This window comes from Propithecus coquereli, unplaced genomic scaffold (assembly GCF_000956105.1).
Source record: "Propithecus coquereli isolate 6110/MARCELLA unplaced genomic scaffold, Pcoq_1.0 Scaffold743, whole genome shotgun sequence".
In the NCBI taxonomy this organism is placed as follows: domain Eukaryota; kingdom Metazoa; phylum Chordata; class Mammalia; order Primates; family Indriidae; genus Propithecus; species Propithecus coquereli.
The window spans coordinates 407322-431952 of NW_012153541.1; the positions used below are offsets into that span (position 1 = coordinate 407322).

The 24631-nt window shown below is 41.0% G+C and overlaps 1 protein-coding gene across 2 annotated transcripts in view; it reads right to left on the bottom strand.

Moving 5' to 3' along the window:
• FARP2 (FERM, RhoGEF and pleckstrin domain protein 2) overlaps nucleotides 1–24631 on the bottom strand; it is a 111192-nt gene that overhangs the window by 78287 nt on the left and 8274 nt on the right. For both annotated transcript variants that reach the window (XR_001138204.1, XM_012661941.1), the window contains exon 2: nucleotides 17051–17257. Coding sequence is in view for 1 of the 2 variants with exons in the window: in XM_012661941.1 (XP_012517395.1) it covers nucleotides 17051–17233 (183 nt within the window). In the remaining variant the exon portion in view is untranslated. The remainder of the gene's footprint in view (nucleotides 1–17050; nucleotides 17258–24631) is intronic.

A 24631-nucleotide genomic window follows, 5' to 3' on the forward strand; every position in this document is an offset into this window, starting at 1 on the left:
AAAAAAAAAAAAAATTCCCAATTCAAATTACAGTTGTAGTTTCTGTCTCCTGACTGGACCTAAATGAGTCCATGGTATACTCTGGAAAATGCCCATGGACTGTACAGCCTTAACATCTTTAGCTTGGACAGAAAGGTTCCAAAAGTGGGGAGAAAAAAGCCAAATCTGCAGTGGTCCTCCTGCAATTTTCCAAGCTCTAGCTGTTAGCCCAACTACTACAATGTAATAGCAGCAGCAGCTCTCTGCATGCCCAGATGGGGTTTCATGTGGAAGAAAAATAATTAAACAGAACGTCACTGAGGCATCCATTCTTCTAGTTCCCTACTTGAACTCCCAAATTCATCAGAAGAAAAACTGTGCCTCCCAGCAGCTCTCACAAGTGGGGAAGGTGGGCTTGAGAACACAGAACCTGTGATGAGCTTCCTAACAGAGAAACCTGTGGAGTGTGGAGGGGACTGAGATGCGGCACAAAAGGAGACGGGTGTGAAATGCGCTCCCACGTTAGAGAGGAGGACTGTTAAAGTCTTCTCCCCCACCTGAGCAAGGGCGAGGCCCAGTTTCACCACACAACCCTGTCTCCCCAGTCACACATAGTGAATATCATATACCAGCAGTCAAAGAAGCAACCTGCTATTAACTGATATGTTTTAGGAGTTGGGCAACATATGATTTTTTTTTTCTTGTCTTTTACTTTGGCATGAAGAAAAAAGGAAAACAGAAGGGTAACTTAGCTCAGCAGTAAAATCTCTTAAAGCAGTCAGACTCTTAGGTAATTCCTTTCTTTCTTCCTGATGAACAGAAGTGGTTCCGGTCAGCTGGCCTGTCCTTACCTGTGCGTACTTGTGAAAACTCATGCACAAATAGGAAACCTGTCTGTCAGCGTGCCCCACCCACTCACCACAGGACGCAGCTCACTCCCACGGCACTGCAGCCAGGAGGCTGTCATTTCTACCTGGGAAAATGAAACAGTGGCCTTTAAAACAATGGTCAAAAAGACCAATACTGATCAGCCTGGAACTTCATCTGCAAAAACAAATGGACAACTAAGAATAACCAGACACTTAAGTCAAACTCTGAACTATAGATACCTACCTGTGAAAAGCAGAGAAATTAGCCTCCCATGAACAAAGCAAATGTGGCGTACCAAAGAAAACTTAATTAAAAAAAAAAGATCCTCAAAAAGGTCAGTGTAAGAGGTAATGTTACTCATAAAATGAGAGGATACATTGAGGAAAAAATCCAACTAAAGAATAAAAGAGGAAATTAAGACAACTCCAGAACCAAACCTCAACAGGAGGACTGAACAATAGAGGACAAGACTTGAATCTGAATCAGTGGTGTGGAAAAATAACAGAAGCGTTTTTCCAGAGATAAATATAATGAAAGAAAATTCAAATTCAGGAATCATAAATGTGTATACATGAGGAACCCAGAAGTGGGGGCTGTAGTGGCTACTGGGGGTGTGACAGTCCAGAAGATACCTGGTGGCTCCTGTCCTGAAGATGGTAGCGCAAGTTGTCATCTCCTCAGCCTTTTGCTGGAATCATTCAAAATCAAAAAGGAAAATAAGAAACAAAAATACATGTGAACTTCATTTTCAGCAAAACTAGGAAACTCCTAAATCTCACACCACAGAACTGGTGGGAGGAGAGCCACCAGTGACGGGGAGGGGGCAAGGGGCCTGGGCATCTGTGGGAGGATGCCAGCAGGAGGCTACAGTGCAAGTTTCAGTAGAAGCCTCCACAAGTATCTGCCAAAGGTGAGGGGCACACGGAGGTGTAAACCCTAAGTCGCTTGCTTGCAGAAGCAAGGGTGGGAAGAGACATGGGTAGCAGAGGCCAAGTCTGGGCGCCATTTGGCCCGGAGAAGCACAGGCAGCAGCGCTGAGGGAGAAACCACAGGCAAGCCACATGCACATGTGCACACCCACCTCGAGTCACAGGATGCATTCTAATTTCAACCAGTCTACAGCCAGCCACCCCCACCAGAACCTCCTTAAAACAGCCAACCCATGAGCAACGTATCTGCTTTAAAGATGGATGATCAAAATAGAATAAGTACTGCAAATATCCAAAGGTATTCAAGACAAAAGGAGGAAAGAAACAGAGAACACAAATAACCAGATGAACACTCAGAAGAAAAATGCTGCCTTAGAGATGAAAACTGTGGCCAAAATTTCAGCACAAAATCAAGAAATAGTTAATAAAGCAATTGCCTCTGTAATATAAGAACGCAAAGCTGTGATATCAGAGCTCTAGAAAGAGAAGAAAGCAGCTATTCAAAGAAAAAGGGTCACCTGGGTGAATCCTGTGCTCCTGTGTAATTTGGGTAAGATTTTAAATTGGGCTGTCTTTCTACTATCACGTTGTAAGATGTCTTAGCTCAGGCTGCATAGCATAGACTGGGAGGCTTTAACAACAAACATTAATTTTCACAATCTGGAGGCTGGAGGTCTGAGGCGAAGGTGGCAGTAGATGCCAGGTTCCCGGTTTACAGATGGCCATTTTCCTGTATGCACACGCGGAACACGGCACAGAGCAGCAGCAAGCTCTCACGTCTCTCCTTCTAAGAGCACTGCTCCCATTCATGAGGGCTCCCACCTCATGACCTAACCACCTCCCAAAGGTCCCATCTCCAAATACCATCACACTGGGGGGGTTAGGCTTTAACATAAGGATTTTGGGGGAGGCCATAAACATTCAGTCCATAGCATAAAAGTCATAAGAATTATTTTTAAAAATACATTCTATGAAACCATGGACATTAGCAGAGGGAAAAAAAACCCCAAAAATATAGATAGAAATTCTCATCAGACATATCATTTGGAAACATTTTCTCTCATTATTTTCACTGTCTTGATAGCATGATCTCTCGTACTAATGTTTATGTTAGTGAAGACCAATTCACCTGTTTTCTCTTTTGTCACTTGTGCTTTTCATGTCGTATCTAAGAAACCACAATCTAACACAAGGTCATAAAGATTTACTCCTAGGTTTTCTGCCAAGAGTTTTACAGTTTTAACTCCGAAATTTAGGTCATTGATCCATTTTGAATTAGTTTTTGTGTATGGTGTGGCGTAGGGGTTCAATTTCATTCTCTGCATGAGGATATAAACTTGTCTCAGCACTACCTGTTGAAGACTGTTAGTTCCCCATTGAATTGTCTTGACGCTCTTTTTGAAAATACTAATTGACCACGAATGTCAGAGTTTACTTGTGGGTTTATGTGTCTATCCTTATCTGGTACCACACTGATTTGAGTACTGGAGTTCTACAGTAAGTTCTGATATGGGAAAATGTGAGTCCTCCAACTTTCTTCTTTTTTTCAGATTGTTTTTGGCTATTGTGAGTTTTTGGCATTTCCATATACATTTGAGGATCAGTCTATTAATTTCTGAAGAACATCTAGCTGGGATTTTGATGGATTTTGATGTTGAATCTGTAGATCAGTTTGGGAATATTGCCCTCTTAACAATATTAAGTTTTTTGATCCATGAACATTGATTGTCTTTCCATTTATTTATATCTTTGATTTCTTTAGACAGTTTCATGGTTTTCAGTTTTGAAGTTCTTTCGTTAAATTTATTCCCAAGAATTTTACTCTTTTTTGAAGCACTCGTAAACAGAATTTTTAAATTTTATTTTGTGATTGTTCGTTGCTAGTATATAGAAATACAATTGATCCTTGTATATTGATCTTGTACCCTGCAAATTCCTGAAATTGTTATTAGTTCTAATAGCTTTTTATTTTTTAGTTGATTTCTTAGGGTCTCCTACATACAAGGTACTGGCATCTGTAAATAGTTTCACTTCCTTTCCAGTGTGGATGCCCTCCCTCTCTCCCTGCTTCCCTCTTTTTTCCCCACTTGCCCTGGCTAGAACCTCCAGTACGATGTAAGTTTTAAAAACTCTTTGTATATCAGTTTTCCCAAGTATAAAAGAGAACTAATAATAGCTCTGACAGTTAGGATTAAGTAAAATAACACATGCGGAGGGTTTTAGAACAGCATCTGGAATGTGGTAAACACTCAGTGTCAGCCATTGGATTGTATATGAGAAACACAATTAAAACAAATCATTCAGAAAAGCTGAAAATAAAAGAATGGCATAGGTGTCCCAGGCATATGTATTGCAAACAAACCAAAAAGCAAGGAAACCTGAATTTGACAGAAAACATGATTAAATTTAGGCAAAAAAGGCACTGAGACATAAAAAAGGACATTTTATAAGAGGAAAAATAATGTTGTGCCCATCAAGATATAACGGTTATGAAGACCTCTGCACCAATTAACATAGTGTCCACATTCATAAAAATTACAGGACATAAAAAGAGAAATAGTCATAAACATATTAACGGTGGGAAGCTAATTCTTCCCAGTATGTAAGTAATCAAAATGGACAGAAGTAGTGATATGGATGGGATGGGTGTGCACAAAGGTTCATCAACAAGTACAGAAAAATGTCTGGAAGAATTAAATGGATGATATGACCTAAATGTTGAAGAGGTTATTTCCGGGTGTGGGCAAATAGGCAATTTACATTTTTTCCCTCTGTACTCTTCTGTATTTATAGAATTTTTTGTTGCATGTATAAATTTTATAATTTGAAAAAATATATGAAAAAAACTTTCTAGGGTGGAAAATGTAAAATATACAAGAGAAAAATACTATTATTTTATTATTTGACTTGAATAATTAAAAAAGCAGCATCAATTTCTAAACTAAGGAAAATTAACAGCAATAAAACAGCTTTACTTTTTCATAACTTTCATTATAGCAACAATTTTCCAAAACAAGTCTGCCGTCCTGTAGCGTTCTCAGTTCTTTCCAAATTTGATTCCTCTAAATAAGTAAAAATTGAAGACTCATTATAAAATCCTGTGTCCTCAGCAAGCGTTAATGAAAGACTCCCAAGATGGCTATTTTTATTCTTTATGTTACTATGCAAACAAGTCTAATTTTATAAGACATTAGGACTTACATATAATTTATAATTCCATTTCTTAATACAATTTGTATTCACATTTACATTTAGGATATGTTTATTTTATATGTTTTTAAAAGATTTAAGATTAACATAAATTAAAGCCAGAAGCAAAGAGCTATAATAGCCCTGATTTAACACAAGTTTGCTTTAAAAGAGCTCACTATGTATTTTTAGCATGCATGTTCCAACATTTTTTCTAAGAGGATAGTAATGTCTAGAGCCTTTAAGTCATTTTTGAGTTGTCTTAGTTGAAAATTGCTTTAAGAAGAAAAGGCTTTTCTTCTGCTACAAAAATCTGACTTTACCAGTTTCAAATAATCAACTCATGCAAAAAGCATATGGATGAATATTAGTAGGGACCGAACAAATCCAAAAAGCATAATTATGAGGGAACCTCATGAATATCTAAAACCAGAAGATAAGGCTGGGTGCAGTGGCTCTCGTCTGTAGTCCCAGCACTCTGGTAGGCTGAGGCAGGAGGATGGCTTGAGCCCAGGAGTTTGAGGTTGCAGTGAAGCTATGAGGATGCCACTGCACTCTAGCCCAGGTGAGACTCTGTCTCAAAAACAAATGACCACCCCCCAAAACCTCCCAGAAGATAAAGATGGAATGTGTTTTTCATAATCAGGAACATTAGGTTTAATTTTTGTTTGTTTGTTTGAGACAGGGTCTTACTCTGTTGCCCAGGGTGCAGTGCAGTGGTGTCATCACAGCTCACTGTGATAGAGGACTGAGATCCTCTCTGCCACTGTGGCAAAAAGAAGCTGTCATATAAAGCAGCAGTCACCAACCTTGGCACTGGAGCCCAGTTTCATGGAAGACAATTTTTCCACAGACCAGGTGTGGGGGGGTGTAGTGTCGTGGGTAGGGGGAGGGTGGTGCAGAGCTCAGGCAGTGATGCACAGCCCATTTCCTAACAGGCCATGGCCTGGGGATTGGGGACTGCAGATATAAAGTACAAACTATACATGTAAAGCATCGCTCATGTGCACAGAACATTCCAGAGCACTCCAATAACAACAGTTTGGAAGCACCTACAGATGCCTTTTGTGTTTGTCTTAAACAACTAGTCAGAATTTCTCTAAAAATAAAAGCCCATAATTACTGCAACCCAGAAATCGAGGACTGATGACAGTTTAGAAAATGCCTGAGAGTCCTCCACGCAGATGCCTAAGGAGGCTCTCAAACTCCGCATGGCCTCAAACCAAAGCAGCTCTCCCTACGGGCTCCCCAGCACAAGGTATGGGAGTTTGGGCCTAGCCCTAGCGTCATCTGTCTCCTCAGTTTCTAAGACTCCACATCGGCACTGGCAAGTCCTACAGGCTCTACCTTCAAAACAGCTCCAGGATGCAACTGATCTTCATCACCTCCCCTGCTCCCACCTCCCCACACCATGTCCCGGGTCACCAAAATAGTCACCTAAAGGCTTCCCTCTTGTCCCAGCCTGGCTCTGGGCCAAGGCATTATGTCCTTGTGGAGCCCTGTCCCCTTCTGTGTAAGCCAATGCCCTCCTGGGTGCCATTTGCTCCACTCCCACCATGCTGATCTCTTGCTGGTCTCCAGACATGTCAGATCGGGGCCACCTAAAGGCACCTGTACGTGCTACTCTTACCACCTGAACACTGTTCCTGAGAACAGAGATCTGTGAAAGCTCCTCCCACCTCTGGAAGCCGGGGCTTTCCCCTCTGAGTACAGCCCCCGTACCTCCTATTCCTTCCTTGTTTTATCTTTCTCCTGAGCATGGCTTGTCTATCGTTGAGCTCTGCACTGCAGAATGATCGCCCAGAAGGTGAAGCTGGTGTCTGCCCTGCTCGCCTCTGTGCCCAGGCTCCTACAGCAGAGGCTCAGCAAACGCTGGCCAGAGGCCGCTGGGCTGAGCACAGCTCAAACTGACAACCAGTCCTCACACATACTTTCCATAATTTTTCTATCCTTTTCTTCACTGTAAGTAGTCACTTTCTGTGAGGTCTCCAGTACTCCCTGACTCTAATATTTCCTATTTTCCTTTTACTTCAGATACAATATATTTAATATCTCCCCAACTCTTAACTTCCTATTTCTTAACTTCAAATATAATGTTGCCTAAAAACACAAAAAGTCCCACAAAACAAAAAGCAAAACGGGTGTGATGAAACTGTGCCTTAAGAAATCTAACTCTTCCCTGTTAAACTGGAGAGTTATTAAAAATTGTAATATGAGATGTTCCTAAAGCTGAGAGAAAGAAGCACCTGCCACCGACATGTGCACATGCTGACACAAGAATGCATGTAGCAACAGTGCTGGTCATATCCAAGTACTGGGAATAACCTCACTGTTCACCAATAGGAACACGAACAAATTGTAGGATATTCAGGAAGCAGCAGAATGTGCTATAGCTACATATATCAATATGGGTCAGTAGAACAGTCAGTGATGTCAGGTGTTTTTTTTTTTTTTTGAGACAGAATCTCACTCTTTTGCCCGGGCTAGAGTGCCGTGGCATCAGCCTAGCTCACAGCAACCTCAAACTCCTGGGCTCAAGCGATCCTTCTGCCTCAGCCTCCCGAGTAGCTGGGACTACAGGCATGCGCCACCATGCCCGGCTAGTTTTTTCTATATATTTTTAGTTGTCCGATTAATTTCTATTTTTAGTAGAGATGGGGTCTCGCTCTTGCTCAGGCTGGTTTTGAACTCCTGAGCTCAAACAATCCGCCCGCCTCGGCCTCCCAGAGAGCTTGGATTACAGGCGTGAGCCACCGCGCCCAGCCGATGTCAGGTGTTTTTGAAAGTGTATGTGCTAGGCAGCTGAGGGAAGGTCTGCAGAGAATTATGGGTCCTTCTGTCCTCTGGGTACTTCCCTGGCCTGCAATCTGCACTGCCCCAGCAGAAGCAGATAGGTGCCTATGGCACCCTGCCCTCTAGCCACATGTCCAAGTGGGACACCTGACCAAAGCTGTTCCAAAGAATCCCTTCTCTCAGATCTCCAGACCCAGAAGAGATGCATGTCCATACTCCACTAGGTGGCTAAGGGCTGAGATTTAAAACCTGGTCCTAACCTGCCTTACGGGGAAGCCAACTGCAGAATGGAGGACGAACATGCTCAATGAGGGTAGGAGCATGTCCAGCAAGCGCTACCCACCCTTCTCCTCCTCCTGTGGACGACCTCTTTGTGACGAGTTGGGCCAAGAACACAGGCATTTAAAATTTCATGGATGGGATGAAAAGAACTGATGGGTAAAGGAAATTCAGAAGCACCATCAAATATTAGGTCATTAAATATGAAATGTCTGATTTCGAATCAAAAGTGTAGTTTATTATATCTGAAACAAGAAGCAGTACAATTAATTTAAGCATGTGCCTAAACTATCAACAGAGTTTTTCCATCTTAACGGTAGCTTGTTCATGCCAGCAGCAAAGAAGCCTGGAGAGCCAATGGTGATGAAATCGCAAAAAGCATTTTCCACAGTTTGTTGAGAATTGAATATTTTTCCTTGCAAGAAGTGGTCCAAAGCCTGGAAGAAGTGGTAGTCAGTTGGTGTGAGGTCTGGTGAATACAGTGGATGACAAAGAGTTTCCAAGTCCAGTTTCTGTAGTCTGAGCAGCACTGTTTGTGCGATATGTGGTCGAGCATTGTCTTGCAAGAGGATTGGTCGGTACTGATTGACCAATCTTGGCTGCTTCATCACAAACATCCTGGTCATTTTGTCCAACTAATTGTAGTAGGTAACTGCTGTAATCGACTGACCAGGTTTCATGAAGCTGTAGTGGATAATACCAGCGCTGGACCACCAAACAGACACCATTAGCTTTTTGTGATGAATATTTGGTTTTGGACTATGTTTCGGCACTTTGTCTTCATCCAACCATTGTGCCGAATGCTTGCAACTGTCAAAAAGAGTCCATTTTTCATCAGATGTAACAATACAGTGTAGAAATGGTCTGCCTTTATGTTGTGACAGCAAAGAAAGGCAAGCTTCGAGACGACTTCTCTTCTGACGCTCGTTGAATTCATGTGGAACCCATCTATCCAGCTTCTTTGCCTTGCCAATTTGTTTCAAATGGTCCGATATTGTTGGAATAGTAACATTAAACCTTGCTGCTAGTTCACACGTAGGTTGAGATGGATTTGCTTCCACTACAGCTTTCAGCTCATCATTATCCCCCTTGGTCTCAGGTTGCCCATGTGGCTCATTTCAAGATTAAAATCACCAGAACGCAACTTTTGAAAACTTCGCAAACCACTGACATACTGTGTGTTCATTAGCCATATCCTTCCCAAACATTTCATTAGTATTTCGAGCTGTCTGCGCTGCACTGGTTCCACGATGGAACTCATATTAAAAAATAACATGAATTTTTGCCTTATCCAGGGTTTCACAAAAATTGCTCTAAAAAAAATTTGGAAGATAATCAATCAAAAGCCAAAACATGCATTTGAAAGACTGAGGACGTACCTTCACAATAAAAATAAAACAAGAAGTGTCAAAGTGAAATGTCAGAGATATCAACTGTCAAACTTAGTACTTACAATAATAAAGAGATCAGACATTTCATACTTAATAACCTAATAAGGTACAGGTTTAGGATTCCTAATCTGAAAATCCTAACTTTTTGAGGGTTGACATGATGCTCAAAGGAAATGTTCGCTGGAACATTTCAGATTTCCAGGTTACGTATGCTCAACTGGTATGTATAATGCAAATATTCCAAATCCAAAAAAAAAAATCTGAAATACTTCTGGTCCCAAGCATTTCGGATAATGGATACTCAACTGTACAGGCTCAGCTTTTCTGGCCTCCCATGAAATCAAGTAACAACAGAAACAAATTCTTTCTTAATCAAAAGTGGGAGTGTTACATGGGTACAAATGGAGCACAGGGTTTCCAAGTGGAGGCTCACAGCTCAGATGGGTCTGATACTACCTGTGTCTCCTGCTAGGATTGCCAGTGATAGGAGATAAACCACACTGAGTGCCAGAATTCTTAGGTGCTCAAGAAACAGCATTACAAGTCAAGGTAATCCAGTTGACAAATTTCATCTCTATGACCCTCTGTTGAGATCATGAAATAACTTTGTTATTCTCTATTAAACAACTGTGGTCATGGGATTTTCAAGGGTACAAGGATCAACAAAATGACATTTCCCTACTCTTTTCCATTTGCTAGCCTAACGTTTTTGTCAGTCATTATTACTTTATAATTTAATATAGACCATAATACACCAACCTTGCTTGTGTATGTGTGTTAGGGTTTGGCAGAGCTGGCTCCAGGAGCACCAATATCGTAACTGGATAACTAAGAACAAAAATGTCCATGTCTCTGCCATGCACCACCCTATACTCCTGGGCATCAGGGTCAAGAAGCAGATCAACTTTCTGAGACAAAATAACAGGTTTTAAAAGCTAGGGCAGAGTCACATAATAGCTGTGTATCCTAGAAACACATAAAAGCTTTTGTATAAAACCTATATTATCTCCAAATTTTAGATGTTAAATTACTAACTTTTTCTTCTGAGGTCAGACCAAAATAAGTTCTAAGGCAGTTTACTTGCCATATTTAGGATGTTCATGTGGGAGCAATGACAAACATCTGGCTACAATACTTTCTGGAATTTTGACTATTTCTTCCTGCCAGAATGAAAACATTAAGTTTTTACTGGAATAACAAGTTACAGTCTTCTAGCATGGAACTTCATGACTGAGAATTTGTCCTCCTACTTGTCACATATTAAAGCTAAACCTTCTGCAATTCTTAAAAGAAAGCAAGAAAGGAAGGAAAGAAAAAGAAAGGCCACACTAAAAATTTTAAGTACGTTAAAGAAAAGGGGAAGATGAGAAAATATATTAATAAAGAAAAGCCTCCTGCTCCTTAGACTCGATCCCCACTTACCAGCAAGGCCACAGAACAGTCACTGCCTTGAGGGCGAGGTCTCACACACCCAAACTATATCCCGGGCTGTTCTTTTAATCACTAAATGTCACTTTCTCCATAATACTTCCAGATAATAGAAAAGATACAAATCATATTAGCCCCTAAACCTGATAGTGAATTATGAATTAATGAAAGCAAAACTGTTCTAAACATCTGGCCCTCTAAAAAGTCTGGAGAAGATCTTTCTAGGACAGGGTCTCGCTTATTTTCCTGGCTTCACCCACCGCACCCAGCGATAGAGGTGGACACTTTTCACACGGGACACGGCTCGGCTGAAAGTGTTTCTACTCTGTTACTTCGCACACAGGACAAAGCAAGCTGACACACAACTTCCAAATGGTTTTGAAACAAATTTATGGCTTCCTCTCTAGAGCTGAGGTTGGATTTCTATGTTCAAACCCCAGAATTCATTTAATCAACTGAAAACAAATCAAGACTTTACTAGATCAAAAAACTAGTCACTGACTGGCCTTTGGTTAGCCAAATATCCCATCAATAAATGTCAAAAATAGCTTAAAATAAGACATAATTGAAGCCTATATCCACAAAAGAAGTATTTCAATCTAATTACTAATCAGTATGAAGAATCATAAAGTATATCTTACTTCATTATCTTACAAAATCCTAATAAGCATAAGTTTGTTTCAGCAAATGATTTATATGGGTAAGGGTAATCACCGATCCTGGTAGCTATTACTTACAGATGAGATAAACATTGATTTAAAAATGGAGTGTCAATAAAAGTTCCTGCTTCTAAAAACCTGCATGACAACTCTAAGTGAAACTTTAAAATTAAAAAAAAAAAAGTTATAAAGTCCCAGCTACTCAGGAGGCTGAGGCAGGAGGATGGCTTGAGCCCAGGAGGTCGAGGCTGTCCTGCGATATATGATTGTGCCTGTGAATAGCCCCGTATTTGAGCCTAGGCAACATGGTGAGACCCTGTCTCTTAAAAAAGGAGAAAAAAAAAAAAAAAAAAAAAAAAAGCTAGGCGTTAGCATCTGCCCCGGCCAGCCTTGTCTCCTTAGGCTCACAGGGACAGACCCCGGCGTGCTTTCTCCACAGCCCCACACCCTGCAAAACGCTCTTTCTGTAGCTGGTAACTGAGCTCCGCAACAGGGTCAACTTCATAATTACTCACAATCAGTCCAAAGAACCCCATCAAGATAACTTTTTCATGATATAATTCTCACATTTTGGGCTCAAAACTGTTGCTGCTGGCTATTAAAAATAACTTTTAAAATATCATCTCAAACTACAGTGAGATACTTCAGATCTACCAGGATGGCTGGAATAAAAGTCAGTAAATAATAAATGTTGGCAAAAACGTGGAGAAACTGCAACATATAGCATTGCTGGTGGGAATGTAAGATGGGACAGCTAGCCTGGAAAGCAGCCTGGTAGTTCCTCTAACAATTAAACCCAGAGTTACCACAGAACCCAGCCATTCCACTCGGTATTCAGTCAGCCCTCCGAGTCCATGGATTCTACATTTGCGGATTCAACCAACCACAGATCAAATATATTAAAAAAAAAAAAAAGCCCAATAAAAAATAATACAAAAAAATTCAACACAGTATAGCTATTTACATAGCTTTTCCATTGTATCGGTTATTATAAATAATCTAGAAACGATTAAAAGTATACAGGAGGATGTGCGTAGGTTATATGCAAATGCTACACAATTTCATGTAAGGGATTTGAGCATTTGTGGATTTGGGTATCCTTGGAGGTCCTAGACCCAATTCCCCTAGGATACAGAGGGATGACTGTATAGTGTATACCCAAAAGAAACAAAAACATACATTCACAGAAAAACTTGTATGTTAATCTTTATAGCAGCATTACTCATAATAGCCAAAAGGTGGAAACAATCCAAACGCCCATCAACTGAGGAATGGATAAACAAAATGTGGTATATCCATGTAATGAAGTATTTAGCCACGAAGAAGAATGAAGTCATGATATATGCTACAACAAGCATGAATCTTTGAAACACATACGAAGTGAAAGAGCCAGTCACAAAAGACTATATATGATCCCGTTCATAAAAATGTCCAGAACAGGGAGATCTACAGAGACAGAAAGTAGATTACTATTTGCTTAGAGCTGAGGGGGAGGGAGATGGAGGATGGGAGAGGACAACTGAAGGATGTGGGGTAGATTTCTGAGGTGATCGAATGGCCTAAGACGGACTACGGTGATAGTTGCATGTTTCTGTGAATGTTAAAAACCATGACTTGTACACTCTGAATGGGTGAACTGTATGGTCTGTGCATTACACCTATATAAAGCTGCTAAAAAATTTCAGCTCAACTTTACTTTCTAATACTATTAAACACCGAACAGGAAAGAACAGACCGTAGCTTCTAGCTTCAAGCCATCCTGGCATACGGGCGGCGAGGATAAACATGCATGAGCTACCTACAAGGTCTAGGAAGCAGGAGCTGGGACAAAACACTCCCCCGCACCCAATCAGCTCCACCAGCTTCTGTGTCAGCAGTTTTTGCTTTAGAATCACTTGCCGTAATACCAAAACAGTTTTAGTGAAAAAATAAGTAATAAAATAAAAAATAAAAAGATAGAATTAAATCACCATTCTTGTGGCAGTCTGCCTTGACAGAAAACGAATTTTCATCTGTACGCTCTGGGAGATGGGAGAGATGAATAAAACTGGGGATGTGCATAACTTAGTTTCCTGAAGAAAATACAAGGAGGATAGCCAGGGCTTACCTACTGCAGGCACACAGGAAACAATTAACCACAGACTCTGCACAGACAGACAGACACAGGCACCAACATGGAGGTCTCTAGGCCACGTTGGTCTGTATTTTCACCAAAGCAAAAAATAAGCATTTTAAAAACAACTAAATGTCAAATTTTTCCCTGTGTTGAAAAGGTTCCTTAAATATAAATTTTCAATAACAACTAGAGGGTTCCGCACAATGCCAGGTTTCATAACCACACGAACACAGAACTGGTGTTTTCCAAGTATAACATTAGCATATTTCACTGGAAATACACCACTGCTTAAGAATTAAGTAAAAAAAAAAAAAATCAAGCAGCAGACAGTAAGACAGGTGCATATGGCCAAAAAACCCCAAAACAAAACAAAATTGAATCCCTGAGGTTAGAAAATACTGCTATAGAGGGAAAAATTCAAAATGCTTTTAAAGAAAGCTCGCTAATCAAATTTAATTTGTGATTTAATTCATTCCACACGTATTTATTGAGCAAGGCATTGTTCCAAACACTGGAGATACAGAAGTAGATACAAGGAAGCCCCTGGCCTCCCAGAACTTGCATTCCAGAAGGGCAGCCACAGGCAAGCACTGGGACCCAGTGTCTTCACTGGGACAAACCCGCCCAGGCTGGGGTATACCCACTGCCCTGTAGCCAAAAGTCTGACCCACCTTACAGGTACAACAGCAGAAACCACCTGACCACAGTCTCTGTCTCCTGGTTCAAATATAAAAAGGGGGCAGGAAGAGAGAATGTGAATGAGACCAGTGGATGAGTGACCGCAGGACGGGGGGCCCAAGTCAGCACCAGCCTGATCCACAGAGCCCACAGCAGACAGTGAGGAGAAAGGAGCAGGGCAAACCTGCCTCTGCAAGGGCAGGGGAGCCACCTTCCCGAGCAGGGGGCTCTGCTCCCTCAGGGCAGGCCCCAAACACCAGCCCAGCCCGATGACACCTGAACCCAGAGTGCCACAGATAGTCTTATTTCCAGAGGCTGCACCCTGCTCCACCGGCAATAGCTGTCAGGGCAGACAACAAAATATGGCCACTAATTCCTTGCCACTCCGCCATCAAGGTGATTCTGTTTCTCCACTCCTCAAGTCAGGGCTAGCCTGGTAGCTTGCTTTGATCAACAGAACAGGGAGAACATTTCCAGGACCACTAGAATGAGGCCAACTGGGCTCAAGGGAGGATGAGATTCTGCACAGAGAGAGGATCCACCTGGTGCCCAGATGTGTGGGTAAGGCCATCCCTGACCCCCCAGTCCCTCCTAGACCGCCCAGCAGAACCTCCAAACAAATACACAGACCTGTGGGAATTATTAAACATTTGTTTTTTTAAGCTACTAAATTTGGGGCGGGTGATTTGTTACTTAGCAAAACTAACTGATGCAGATGTGGAGGATAGGACACTTGGAAGTAGAATACAACAACTTATAATACAATATATTGAATTTTAACTCCCCCTAAAAGGTGTGTATCCATGGGTAACACAACATAAAAAGTACCTCCTCCAACTCAGGATACGCAATAGCATATTTTTTTCAAATGAAATTCTTTAACTTACGGTAATTCCGACAGGGTTACCAAATACCAAACATGGTAATTATATTTGATGAACAGAAACAATCTCAACTTATTAAAACTCTGATAAGCTTTAAAAATTTTGAAACTTTCACAAACTAGTATCTCTTGTTTCCTTAGTTACAAAATGACCCATATACTCAGTAAACGTGAATTTTTAAGACAAGGATTACATCTTATTTATGAGTCAACAATAAATGTGTGCTGTTTTTCTTCTGGGTTCTAGTTTTAATTGATAAAGACCATTAAGCTGGACAGAAAAAGAACTCTAAAAGTAAACCCTAAAGAGTGTAATTCTTTTACATTTCTTTTCCTTTTTAAATTTTGAACCTGTTACATGCCTAGACTACAGCAAATGCATTTATTGTAGGGTGGCTACGTGGTGGCAATTCCTCCAAACATTTGACTAGGACAGAGTTGGGAGTCCCGTCACATTTCCAGACCTGCAACCTGTTTCCTGCGGAAGAGCCACCAAGAGCTGGAGAGAGGAGCAACTGCTAGTTCTCCAGGGTTCAAAGGTGGCTCAGCTTCAGACCCTCCTGCAATAGGAATGACTTGGCAAGTTGGACAGACAGGTCCTACCAGTTTTAGTTACCACTGCCCTGATGAAAAATTCCACTTCCTCCTCAGATAAGACCTTAAGAAAAGCATGCAGGGTCCCCTTGAGTTCTAACGTCACTCACACTTGCCATCAAACAGCACTCAAGCACAGAGACCACCCTGTCCAGAACGCTGCTCCCTTCAACCCCACCCTGGCCTCCAGCCCACCAAGCTCCCTCCCTTCCCCTCTCCTGTGCAGTGCATTTTGCAATGAGGGGCACCCGGAGCCTAGAGGAGGTTTCCATCACAGTGTTGCCCACTTCTCAATAATCTTTTTATTTCCTGTGCAGCATCTTGACTCCTCAACAGAAATTCCCAAGCACAAATAAACCTCCTGCTAGAGTTTAAGTTTATTCTCTCGTCCTTACTTTTTGACATTAAGAGCAAGAAAATCTTCTAAAGATGTTACTTTAAACCAATAAAAAAATTAGAAAAAAGAAAATGTATTTATGTATTACATATAAGAATAAATAATTTTTAAAAAGAACATTCATTCCTTTCTTGTAGAAATAAGCCAGGAAAACCAAAGAAAGAAAAACAACATTCATTCTAATACCATTTAGAGATCCAGAAAAAATGTTTTCTAATATATCATGTGGGTCTAAAAAGTAAGCATCATTACTTCAATATTGATATATACACATATATTTCTACTATATCCAGTTATTTTTGCCAACATCAGTGCAATCTACTATTAGGAAATGTTCAAAATAAAAACTGTATTATTGTTACCTACAGAAGTAAGTTGCGTGCCGTCACTGTACAACACCTGCTGCACGCCAGGCTCTCTGTGTGGCGTTTGCTGAACCCTCACCTCAGCCACCCTGAGGAGGGACTGTGATCACCCCCACACTTCAGACAAGGAAGCTGACACACACAGAGGCTAAGCGGTGCCCCTTCATCCAGGCAGCCAGGCACCCAGGTGGCCACGCGGGGAAGGTCAGGCAGGCCACCTGCCTCCAGTCTGTGCTCCCTAGCAGTCCTCTAATTCAGCCTCTCGTAGAGTGGAAAGACTGAATTGTATCAGAATTTTAAATGAAAGACAGGAAATACCACTTTTCAAACTAAAAGGAGAAACTCAGATTCTCTGTTTCCAGGGATTTTGTTCTTACCAAAACCACTCTTGGTCAACTGGATAAACAGGCAAAGTCTAACCAGCAAAATGGAATTTGGTACATGATACTTCACCTTTAGAAAATATAAGGAAATATGCCTCCAAAAACCATGCTTCTTACCTCAATGTCAAAGACTTCCACGGTGTTGTCCAGCAGCTTCACTCTGATGTGCAGGTGCTTCTCCTGCGCTCTGGGAGAGAGGGCCTGCCCAGGCTCCAGGGTGCTGACTCCGGCGGGGCTCTGGGCACCCAGGCGTGTCCCTGTGGTCTGCAGGACTCGGTAAGTCCCTTCTATTTCCCCCATTCTTCACCAGCCAACAGCGAAACACTAAAACGAGAAAAAAACCATGGACGAATTATCACATAATGTAGACAGTAAAACCATGTAAGAAAAAGAATTATCAGGTACAAAAGAACCCTCTGTACTACTTTTCCAACTTCTGCGAGTCTTAAATTACCTCAAAATAAACATTTAAAAAAGACTGTCTTCTGCTCACACACTCTTTGGTAGAACATAAAACAAGCACCACAGTATTTCCGGGTGCTCTGTGAACCACGCATTGAACCCGCAAGACCTCACAGACAAGTGACAGTATCACCACTCACCTGGCAGAGGCAAGAGGGCCAAGGGCTGCTGCCCAGTCCCCGGCACATCTCCCTCCACCACCCCCAGAGACATCGCACTGACGGTCCTTTTTAAGCACTGGACAGTGCCGTTTTCGGCACAGGTTCACCAGCTCCACGCCGCACAGCCTCAGCGCGCTTCGGGGAACGCACAGCAAGGTCTGAAGCATCCACGCAATCGCGCACCTCTGCTGACCATATGCAGAATAGAAGGCTACTTAGCGTGGGGAAAAATGCCAAGAAAAGTAGATGAAGATGGCCAGGACTGGCTTTGCCAGCTTGATAATCCCTGGTTTTTCTAATCTGTGTCTCACCAGGTGGAGTGGATGCTACTGCTAGTGCAGAAGGTGGTTTCAGGTATGGCACTGAATGACAGCCCGGATGAGGGTAAGGAGGCACCTGCTGTCCTCATCCACACAATAGCCCCTATCACCACCCACAGCCCACCCAACAGACAACACTATTGGGGGTCCCAGAGGGTGAAACACCTTGCCCGGGGGGAACCCACATCCTTTTCAATCCTCCTTGTGGTGCCAAGGGAAAGGTCTTTGTTTGCAAGCTATTAAGTCTAACAGGACTACTCTCTTCATTTTTGTAAAGCACTGTGAATTTTATTTTTTAACATTCAAGTTGGGTATTTTTTTTAAAATAAATTTTCTTGTATATATTTGAGGTTTGCAACAAGATGTTATGGGATACATATAGACAGTAAATGTCTCCTCATTGTTTTTAATAAAGCAAGAGAAGCCTAAGAATCAGCTAGAATCTAATACTACTGGCTTGTTTTTAATTGTATTTATAATACAATTACCTATTATTGATGGCACTTTTCCTTCTTAAATGTCTTATTTATGTTTGAAAGTCAATTAAAAAATATTTAACAGTGAAACATAGTATGGCAAAAGATATTGCAAAACTGGCGGAGGTGAGACCCAAATGCTGATGTTTAACAACAAAGAACTCGGGGCACTGCTGCAAACATCCTGTCTCATAGAATCACCCTCAGAGGCTTCCACTATTGTGTGATAAACTTTTTAAGAATTAACCTGGCTGGGCCTGATGGTTCACGCCTAGAACCTCAGCACTTTGGGAAGCCTAGGCAGGAGGGTTGCTTGAGCCCAGGAGTTGCAGAACCTGTCTTAAAAAAACAAAAGCAAAACAAACAAACAAAAATTAGCCAGGTGTGGTGGTGTGCACCTATAGTCCTACAGGTCTACAGAGTCCTGCTCAGGAGGCTGAGGGAGGAGGATTACTTGAGCTCAGAAGTTAAGATCATGCTACTACACTCCAGCCTGGGCAACATGCAAGACCCTGTCTCTAGGGAAAAATAAAAAAAGAGAATCTCTAGATTAATCTCTAAATTCCTAGACCATTCTCTTCCATGTCAACTTAGTTGCTCTAAGTCTCCTGGCCCTTTCTTCTTCTTCATGCTTATTTTGTTATCAAGACAAATCAAGACAAGAACCTTTTATCTCTTGAATTAATTTCAAATATCTTCTCGGCGACTTACTGCCAAGCACCTCCTACTATACGCTTAAACCCTACCCCACAAAGACAACAATTCCAAGCCATGTGGGTGAGAATTTCCACGTCCAATTTATCAAATGAGAAGGCAGAAAACAAGGAAGATAAAATCCCTGGAAAAGCGCAGCGTGAGCAGTATTAGAGAAATGAGGAGGTAGTGCACTGCTCTGCTCCGTGTATCTCCCGGCCAATTCCCGAAAGAAGCCAGTTCAAACGCTAAGGAACGGACCAGCTCCTCTCACTGGCACGTCTGTTGCCCTTGAGGCTGAGGTTGGCCATCACCCATTATCTGCACAAGTCTGTCCCCATGCTGTACGCTCCTTGAGGGCAGAAATTGAATCCTTACTGTAAATGCTTGCTAAGTTTACTTAAAGTCAGTGGCATCAACACCACTGTCTCATCACGCAATGTATCATACAGACGACAATAACAGAAGACTATGAGCACAAACAACGTCACCTTATAAAAGTACTGTTTTCACAACACTAACATTAAACATGAGATATATGAAGTTGTCAGAACCATAAATATGGGCATTTTCATTTCAATTCCACACATTTTAATCTTTAATTTTTATGAGTATGTAATAGTTGCATATGTTTACGAGGTACATGTGATATTTTGATATAAGCATACAATGTGTAAGATCAAATCAGAGTACCTGGTATATCCATGACCTCAAACATTTATCATTTCTTTGCATTGAGAACATTCCAAATCCAGCACTTTAGTTATTTTGAAATATACAATAAATTATTGTTAACTACAGTCGCCCTACTGTGCTACCTGAACACTAGATCTTATTCCTTCTACCTAACTGTACTTTTGTGCCCATTAACCAACCTCTCTACCAGTCACCCAACTACCCTTCCCGGCTTCCGACAACCATCATTCCACTCTCTGCCTCCATGAGAATATGTGATATTCGTCTTTCTACAAACTTTTATTTATTGAGTAGTTAATGCTAAAGTTAGGGCACGTGAATGAAGAAGACTTCCATCTTTAAGGTACCTTCACTGTGAACACAGGTGAGAATACAAATAAATGATCTACGAGTTCTTAGTCCACAACATTTACCAAATATTGAGGCACCAAGAGTGGGTTCTTTTCAAACAAGGTAGAGGATGTTTTACCTTGGTTGCCAAAGTTATTTTTTTCCTTAAGTAAGGCTATAATTCTGAAAACATACATATATATAACCAAAATATATTTTTAGAAGTCACTTCTCTTATTTGTTCTACTGTGTAATTCTCATTTTTTCCTTGATAATTTTATATAGAAAAATTTCTTCAGGTTCTTTCTCTTCTACTCATTATAAGAAAGTCATGTGTAAGCACATACCTCTAAAAAATTAAACAAGGTTAACCTATAGTGCCTAGAGGGACACATTCCGGTGGCAAAACTATAAAAAGAAAATGCAAGGAAGTTATTACTAGAAAAGTCAGGATAATGGTCCCTCTTGGTGGGACAGAGGGGCTGTCACTGGGATGGGGAATGGGAAGGGACTCCTCGGGTTGCCAACACAGTTCTATTTCTTGACCAGGACAGTGTCCACTTCATAATCCATGAAGCCGTACATTTGTGCAGTTTATATTTGTGTTTACTTTATAATAAAAATATATTTAAAACAGCATACTTTTATTTAACATTGCTTCATCTCTCCTGAGAACGAAAGACATATTAGACAAACAGAAAACATTTTTCTTGGCTCAAGGAATACCAAAACTCTCTTCTAAAACATGTGGCTAAGAGGAAATCTTTGCAGGTTTGCACACCTTCAGAGCAGCAACTGACACTCTAATTTCTACCTAGTCCAAAGTAAGACATTAACATGGCTAAAGCTGAGATGCAGGCCCACGAGATACACTTGTTCCTGAAGTTGGTGTGAAGACAAATTCACTTGAGGAATCCCTGTGGTACCCTGTTGCTGATTAAAAAAAAAAAAAAAATCTGTTTGCTGTTATACAACAGTAATGTGGCAGAAATCATGCATTTAATAATTACTTAGCTTTAAGACTAGGTTTAGAATAAGACTTAAGTTTAAGACTTTAAAACTAAGTTTATTACTAAGTTTACAAAAGCTTAAAAAGACCTTAATAGAAAACTGATAGGTAAGCCCAAGGCTGTGAGTGTCGGTTAACCTTGGTCTCGGTCTATCAATTTATTTCGGGATCAGCAGCATAATTGGACACTTCCTATAGAAACAGCAGGCTGCTCATTCAACATCAGTTGCTACAGCCTGACAACGGGAAAAAATGAAAGGAAAAATTTATGCACTGAATCTGTTTTACATAAATTATGACTAACAAAAATTACCTTTGTTTTGCTTTGTGTGCTTACAAATAAATATTAAAGAGGCAAGAATACCCAAGCTAGACCAGAAACACAGCAGGGCTACCAGCAGTGTGCCAAGTGTTCTGCAGTCCTGGGAGGCTGACGTCAGTCCCTGCCCACGTCTCCACTCCCGCCAGAGACGCTGCACGGAAACCCAGAGGAAAGTGGCCGTGTAAAGACCCAGGGATCTGTGGGGAACTCAGGGTTACTTTTCCATCTCCTTTCCACATGAATGAAATGCTTTGCAGTCCTCATTCGTAAAAATATTTCTGGAGGCTGGATACAATTTCCACTGCTGACATTTAGTACTGCCTACTGCAAACTCAGCTCCTATGGATATATTCTCATTTAATAGTAATAAAAACCCTGTGACACATCATTTCCATTTTAAAGTTGGAAAATTTAGCTCAAAAGTCTGCCAAGCATTTGGGTGATAATGACATGGGATGGTGTGCACATGTGGGGCAGAGGATATGCAGGAAATCTCTTTACCTTCTGTTCAATTTTGCTGTGAACTTAAAACTGCCCTAAAAAATAAAATCTATTAAAAAAAAAAAAAGGCCTGCCAAAGAACACATAACTCAGACGTGACAGAGATTAGAGTTGGGCCCGAAACTGGCCACCACGACTCTTCCCCTTCTGCTGGAAAATCGGCACGCGGCTCCTTGGACAACCATGCTCTACCACAGACTGTCCACCTCCTACTGTCTACCGTCAACAGTAAAGGGAATTCGCTGAAGTTTCTAATTTGTGTTATGCAAAAAAAATTACCTTCCTTAAGATATCTTTGGTTGTCTTTTTTAGGAGAATCAATCAAATGAACAAAAGCCCTCCTGTACTGACCAACTAAAGAAAGCAGAATACGACACCTCTCACTTTCATTACACTTGTCTAACAGGCCTAAAATCCTCTGAAGTGCTGGGGACGCGCTCTCACTGCTGGGACCCTGGGCTGCATTACCTCGTCACTGGCAAGACATGGCTCCTTTTCTATTTCCTTTCTAACCAGGACTGATTTTTTTTTTTTTTTTTAAATAAGCAACTAAGCAATTTAGTCCATCTGAGAAAGCTGAAGCCTCAAAGAGCTGATAAGAAACAACTGGCCAGGTAGGCAGCAGGCAGGGGCTGGGGCTCCATCCATCTCCCTCCCCAGAATGTGGCTGCGTAAACACATACCTCCTGCCTGGAATACCACTTCACTGTTGCAAGGCAATGACGAGCAGCCCAAAAATCACATCTGGCACCACAAGCTTGGGGAGAAGTGTGCTGCAGAACTCACCTGCACGCACTTCTCCAGCAGGTGCTGCAGGATGGCTGCATTACCTGCATAAAGCTGAATGACTGAGGAGGGACCACAGGCAGGCAGCACTGTCCCTCAAACACCAGGAAGAACTTCTAGTGTTGGAAGGGCAGTTTACCAACACAGAAAGGTGTCCACCAAGCTGTGATTTACAAAAGGCCAAATAAAAAGGCAGGCACTCATGGGGAACGAGGAAGGAAGCAGCAGCAGCCGGGCATGGCAGAGACCCAGAGCCAGCACACCTGGCTCCAATTCCAACTCTACCATTAACAAACTCTGTCACGTCACCACTCCCAGCCCCAGTTTTTCCACCTGGAAAACGGCAACGGGAAGGAGGGGTTAATCAGATCTTTTTCAACTCTAAGAATCCATAATTCTGTGATAAGGAAGCTGAATGTGAAAATAAATTGAAAGGAGATGTGTTCTTGATTCCAGCTAATTTGTAGTATTCAGTAGCCAAAAATTAAATATACCTCATAAAATCATGCCATCACAGCCTTCCTACCTTAGCATATGCAATAGTGGCTCAAAGTCTGCAAGAAAAGGAAGCTCACTTTCAGACGAATTCGACACCACAGTATACATACAGACTATTGTTCCAACGAGATTTGTTTGCATATAACCAATATTTGCAAACCTTACAATTTTACTTTTACTCCCTGGAGTTTTTTGATTGCCTGAAAACTAACCAGATGCATTTCCTTTAGAATGTATTTTAGAGCCTTCTACAAGCAGGTATTCTGGTTTTATGTGAAACAAAATTCTATAAACTGAAAAATAAGTTTTAAGAGCTGAAATGAATCTGGATAAATGACAGATTCTCAACACTTCTTTTGGCGGACAGTATGAAGCTGCCCAATATAATATAAAATCTGCACAGAAAAAGCAAGAAGATCTCTGTATGCTGCTTTGGTACAACAGTGAACAAAAGCAAGGTATAAAACCAGGTGCATGGCATGCTAACTTTTGTTACAAGAGGAATATAAATATATGTATTTGTTTATATTCACAAAAACAACAGCAACAGAAGGATAAACCAAAAACTAATGAAAACACTTACCTATGGGGGAGCAGGGGAAAGGGGTGGAAAAGACAATGCTGGAAACTGTACTTTTAACTGTGCTTAACAGTTATTTGGGAACTTCATAAATGTTTTTAAAGAATTAGAAAGCAAAATTAAATCACTATTTTAAAGAAGTCCTAAAAACCCAAACAAATGAAACAAATGGTCCTAAATCCATATCAAGACAGCAGCTAAACTTCACAGAGAATTACTTCCAGTGATTTTAAATCCCAGTGACTGCATTCCACATCCCCAGTAACACATATCCTAAGGAACAAAAGGACTAAAAGGAAATTCAGAGAATAGCACATTCTATAGGATGACCTCATCTCTTCAATAAATGGGGGAAAAAAAGGGTGTGTGTGTAAGAGGAAATACGAACTGTTAAAAGATGTTACCTGCCAAATGCTTTGTGGACCTTATTTGAATACCGAATCAAATATTTATAGAACAATCAGGGAAATTTGAATACTAACTAGGTATATCAGATATTTAAAAAGTTAATGTTATTTTCTTGGTGTTTAGGGTATTGTGGGTATATGAAGGGGAAAAAGTCCCTATCTCTTAGAGATAAATACTAAAGTATTTATGGATAAAATGGAATAATGTCTAGGATTTACTTTAAGATAACCCAATGAGCTGGGGATCAGTGGAGGGGGATACAGGAAAAAAAAAAAAGATTGCTCATGTGTTGATTATTAAAGCTGGATACATGGCTTTCATATATTATTTTCTCTACTTTTGTGGATGTTTGGAATTTCTATAAGTTAAAAAAAAATCTAACAACAATTTTTGATGTACATAAAGATTCAAGGAATCCTTGGAATAGTTCACAGCTGGGAGAGAGGAAGAGAGAGG